General features: G+C 34.6%; 1 protein-coding gene across 1 annotated transcript; it reads right to left on the bottom strand.

Moving 5' to 3' along the window:
* Positions 1-580: 580 nt before the first annotated feature.
* Positions 581-4,587, bottom strand: LOC125867204 (F-box protein At5g07610-like). The gene is made up of 3 exons (XM_049547629.1): positions 4,499-4,587; positions 1,491-2,188; positions 581-1,256 (listed from the first exon to the last, which is right to left on the bottom strand). The coding sequence occupies exons 1-3, from the start codon at positions 4,585-4,587 to the stop codon at positions 703-705; spliced, it is 1,341 nt and encodes a 446-aa protein (XP_049403586.1). The 3' UTR covers positions 581-702.
* Positions 4,588-5,649: the final 1,062 nt, after the last annotated feature.

Here is a 5,649-nt window from a genome sequence, read left to right as displayed (position 1 = left end):
CTTCTACAGAATATTAGCTTTGACTCAAATTAACTTCCATTAGTTGGTTGTTGCCTTTTTTTATCATCTTGAGGATAAGTTGGTCAGGATTATTTACTTTGTTGATGATAGTTGTTACCCGATGAACGATATGTTTGCTATGTATCACTGTTTCTGCTTATTTCATTGATAAGATTCTATTTTCTGCAAAAAAGTGATATATATCAGAACGGATACTAGTAGACTTTTCGTTAGTCCTAGTGCTGTATTCTGCACTTTTACAACTCAAAATTGGTGAGTCCAAAAGGAAAAATCTTCATATTCTCAAACAATGCACCTCTAGTAGTATACTTTGGAATTTCTGTAGAGAAAACTTCTGCTTGTCAATATCCCATCCCCTTAAGTTTGGAGCCTTAGCTGCTACGTGGTTTCTGACTAAGAGTAACACTTTGATTGTACAAGTCGTTTTATACCTATTGCATAACTCGAGTTGCTTGTTAACTTAAATGTTGTCTGGCTTCATCTGTAAACAATCAAACTCCTCACTCAAATTTAATTTAATTTTATAACTTTACTGATACAAGGGTAAAGTTTAGCAACCATACACGAAACTATAGGCAACATGAAGATGCACTATACTCAAAAAACAAATATAACATATGAAAACAAACAATTTTATGAGTTCACTAATACAAGAGGAATGCAAATACAAATGCAAATGATTCAAACACAACACAAAGACTCAATATACTCAAAAGCACCAATTGTACTACAATAAAAAACTTGTTCATCTTCAACATCATAATCACAGAATTTCTCAAAGGTCTTGTTTATAAGATTGTACTTCATTACCTTATCATCATTAACAACTGCCAGAACCAAAAATGCATCCTCTTCTCGTTTACCTCGAACCAGAGATAATATCGTAAAATTACAATAAGTCAACTCATGCTCAGGATGTTCAAAATCAACCTTGTACTTAACAAACCATTCAAAATCATCCCTTCTCATCTCGTATACATCAAATCGAATTGTGTAGAATGAAATTTTTGTGAGGTGCAAATGGCCACAAGATTCACCAAAATATGTTATAGTTGTTCCTTGATCATCTGGAAAATGCGGCATTGGCATTACCCCTAACCTCTCAAAATCAAGATTGTAATATAAACAAGTCAAGTTTCCAATAGTACTAATCCAGTAAATTGATCCATTCCAATAAACCCCTTTGGAGAAATTAACATCAGCAATGAATGGATCACCTGATAGTCTCCATGTCCCTGTTTCGAGTTAATTTCACGTGTAGTCATTAAACTTTATCCGCTATAACAAAAAAAAAAAAACACAACTACTTTTTGTCATATGCTTCGCGTAATTAAATATTAAATTAGTAAAAACACATCTTACATTCTAGTCTGTGACAAAAAGGTAGAGTTTAGTTAGTTACTTTACTGTGACAAAAATAATTTTGTAACTTTTTTATATTTTAGTGAATACTTATGAAATTCACAAACCTGTTTGAGATGAGTAGATTTCAATCTGATAATGTTGAGGAGACGAAACAGAATCGCGAACACATATTACTTTGTAATGAGGAGACTTGGCAGGATCAAAAGCTAAGCTTATACCATGAATTTTAGAATTTTCAGTTTCAAGAACTGATTTTGGAAGTGCTGTGTAATGTTTCGTAGTGGGGTTGCAAACATAGTAATTTGTTTTAGCTAGACGCGAAGGGGAGTTGGAACAGAGCATTAGTCCATTGCAAGATTGCAGAACACTAATACCAGAAGAGTCTTTAATGAATTTGAGATTCTTAAATGGTGGTTTTGGGGGATTTTTCTTATCAAAATGAACATAATCGAACTGGGGTTTTGCTGGAAGAGAATAAGGACAGGTCAAGAAAAGGCCTACTGCGCGATTTGGATTGGGTTGACAGAGGACAGAGAAATGTGGATGAGTAATGATTGAAAGCCAACGTTTGGATACGGTTTTGAAACAGAGAAGGGATCTTACAGGTACGCGTAAAAGAATTTCCATCAATAGATCATCAATCGAAACAACTATTCGAGCTGATGATGGCTGCTCTAAATCTGAAAATTTCGGGATCTTGAGTTTCATGCCTTGCATTTTTAGTAGTAAGTTTTCTTTGTGTTGTGCAAGAATTGCAGATGATGGATGCATATTTAATATGTCAACATATAGGTAAAGATTGCTTAGGAAGTTTCATTATTTGATTTTTAACTCAAAAGTCAATCAACTATGAATTTTTTTTCACAGAAAGTCACTTAACTTTGGTTTTTAACTCAAAAGTCAGTCAGCTATGAACTCTTTTCATAGAAAGTCACTCAACTTTGTTTTTTAACTCAAAAGTCACTTAAATGTTTTTCTCAGAAAATCACTTAACTATGAATATTTTACTTACAAAGTCACTCAACCTTTTATTTTAGGGAAAATGCATAAGTACCCCCAGCCTATGCCCAAAATTCCTAAGACACACCTAACCTTTACTAAGGTTCTATTACCCCCCCGAACTTATTTTTAAATTAATTTTCTATCCTTTTTCGGCCTACGTGGCACTATCCTTGAAAAAATTGTCAACACGCGCTGGGCCCACAAGATAGTGCCACGTAGGCCGAAAAGGAGTAGAAAATTATATATAAAATAAGTTCGGGGGGATAATAGGACCTTAGTAAAGGTTAGGTGTATCTCAGGGATTTTGGGCATAGGCTGGGGGGTACTTATGCATTTTCCCTTTATTTTACTTACAAAGTCACTCAACCTTTTAAACTAGAAATCAAATCAAAAGACGTTAAAAAGCTAAAAAATAATAATAAAGCAACAATAGATTCAAAAAAAATTGCACAGGGTTAAATTTCTTTGATTTTTTATTTTTTTTTAATTTTTAATTTTAAATATTTATTACATTTTCCAACACCCATAAAGTTTCTTAAGTAACGATGTCTATAAAAAAATTAATTGCAATGGGATTAACTAAAAAAGTACATAATTGTAAATAATTGTAATAAATAATAATTATTGAATTGACATTTTACTAGCATAATTAAGATTAATGGATGAATTTTAGTTTAAAGTAATCATTACATGACCAAAGTAAGCCAACCGAGCTGAGCTAAAAACATGCGAGCTGGGTCGAGCTAAATACATGTGAGCCAGACCGAGCACCAATCCAACACACAATAAGTATAACTGTGGGTAAAGAAGATATTTGGCATGACTCACCAAACAAAACAAAAACTCAAGCGTGAAATTCTGTGGGGGTAATTATAGGATGAGTTTTCTCACGAGTGTAGGGTCCTCAAGAACACGATGAGGATTTTTGGCGTGGCTCACCAAACAAAAAAAACACTCAAGGCGTGAAATTTCGTGGGGAAAAATATAGGATGAGTTTTCTCGTGAGTGTGGGGTCCTCGAGAACACGACAAGGATGTTTGGCGTGGGCGTGTGGCTTACCAAACAAAATCTCAAGGCATGAAATTCCTTGGGGGGAATTATAGGTTGAGTTTTCTTGTGAGTATGGGGTCCTTGATAACATGACAAAAAGGTTTGGCGTATGATACGCCCAAATTACACCTCCCTAAAGAAGTATAAGTGGTCGTTGTTCAAATAAAGAACCTAACAGAGTTAGGGTCGATCCCACGAGGATAGGGTCTAAACTTAGGCCAATTTGTTGTTAATTATACTTTTAGTTTAATTATTTCCTTACAGGCGGGGAGTTTTGTAAAATAAAATTTTAATTGATAAGTAAACAAAATTGAATGTTTTGTGTTATCAAAAGAATATAAAACTAGGGTATACGTGTTCCCAAGAGTCCTTAAGGTAGTAAACCCTTAATAGTAACATTGTCTAGTGTTTAACATGTAAAGTCGGTAAGTCAGGTATCTCCAAAGTGGCTGGTCGACCAATTAATAGGAAATTTCACCAGGCAACTTGGTCGGTCTATGGGTGTGTGCTTTACTAAACCATACCCTTGACCCCAGTTTAGCTATGGTAGAGGTGGTTCAAGCTATTAAATGTCGGTTGTAGTCACCGAATCTCCATTGTTTAATCTATTTTCCCATTCGTTACTTCCTTGATCGGGCAAGTAGGAATAAGGCAGGTTCTAATGTGGGCACTTATTAAAAATCAATTAAAGCGAAGAGATTAACAATACATGCATAAACACTTATTCATAAATTACTAATTATTAGGTCTACATTGTAAATTCCTCATGGCTCCCACAACCCTAGTTATAGGATTTAACTACTCATGCTTGAGTTATCACAATTACAGAAGTTGAAATCCAGAATCTTGAATTGATGAACAAAAGATGTATTATAAACCAATTATTCACGAATTAAATGGCAAAGTGTTTGCCAAAATAATTCTCAAATCCAAAAGTCAAAATGCAAGTTGTCTAACAGTTAAATTGATAATTAAACGACTATTTATAAACATATAATCCGAAACAAACTCAGAAAAGGAAAAAATATGAGTCCATAGTTCTTCTATGAATTGGTCTTACAGCTCGTAGAAACCTTCCGTCAAATTGGTAAAATCTCTTAACTTTTCTATGGGTGTGCTCTTCGACCCGTAGAACTTTGCACAACCCATCCTAACTTCTCGTCGTCCAAGTAATGGAGCTCAAAATCTTTGATCTTTCCTACAACTTGGACCTACAGATCATTATTCAGTCTCGTCTCCCAACACTTATCTCTAAAAACCATCATTGCATTTTACGATTCATTCCTACGACTTGTAGAGAAGTCTACCGCTCGTAGGTGAAGTCGTCCAAACTCAAAAAGTTGATGCTTCAACCTGTTTCATCCTGACTTATCAAAAACCTTTTTTCCTACAAAACATAAGTAAAATACCATCAAATGTACTAACAAATGCTTAAGACATATGCAAAACTCCAAGTTTAAAACATGATAAGTACCGTAAATCCGCGGTACATCAGCATGACTTACCAAACAAAAACTCAAGGTGTGAAATTCCTTAGGGGAAATTATATGATGAGTTTTCTTGTGAGTGTGAGGTCCTCAAGGACATGTTAAGGATGTTTGGCATGGCTCACCAAACAAAACAAAAGCTCAAGGTGTGAGTTCCGAGGGGAAAATTATAGGATAAATTTTCTCGTGAGTGTGGGGTCCTCGAGAACATGACAAGGATGTTTGGCGTGGTTCACAAAACAAAACAAAAACTCAAGGTGTAAAATTATGTGAGGGGATTATAAGATGAGTTTCTCGTGAGTGTGGGGTCCTCAAGAACACGACAAAGATGTCTGGTGTGGCCCACCAATCAAAACAAAAACTCAAGGTGTGAAATTTCGTGGGAGAAATTATAGAATGAGTTTTCTCATGACTGCGGAGTCCTCGAGAATAATTTACACAATAAGCATGCACTACACCATTATAAATGGAATGATATTTCTAAAAGAAAAGGAAAGAGATATAGAGAGATTCATATATATTTTGACCCTCAAAAATTAAGTATAAGTAAAAAATCCTTGAAGCAACAATATCTTATGAGCAAAGATGTAGTTATTCTTGGAGCTCCATTAGACGAAGGTGAGATTCTACCTTCAACTTTCTGTTGCAAATTTAATAATTTTGATTGTAATGTAAAAACCTACTTATTCCTTTTCCATCTATTTTTGATTGTTTTATGAGCTAA

This window comes from Solanum stenotomum, chromosome 6, assembly GCF_019186545.1.
Source record: "Solanum stenotomum isolate F172 chromosome 6, ASM1918654v1, whole genome shotgun sequence".
NCBI classification, from domain to species: domain Eukaryota; kingdom Viridiplantae; phylum Streptophyta; class Magnoliopsida; order Solanales; family Solanaceae; genus Solanum; species Solanum stenotomum.
The sequence above is the reverse complement of the archived record's forward strand: the minus strand, read 5'-3'. Positions and strand labels throughout refer to the sequence as shown.

Bases quoted from the DNA above. Each gene is read 5' to 3' on its own strand.
- LOC125867204 (XM_049547629.1), bottom strand. From the start codon at position 4,587: ATGGGTTGTGCAAAGTTCTACGGGTCGAAGAGCACACCCATAGAAAAG. The intron at 2,189-4,498 runs GTAAGACCAATT...AAACTTCCTAAG, and splicing joins ACGGAAGGTTTCTACGAGCT to CAATCTTTACCTATATGTTG. The intron at 1,257-1,490 runs GTTTGTGAATTT...AACTCGAAACAG, and splicing joins AATCTACTCATCTCAAACAG to GGACATGGAGACTATCAGGT.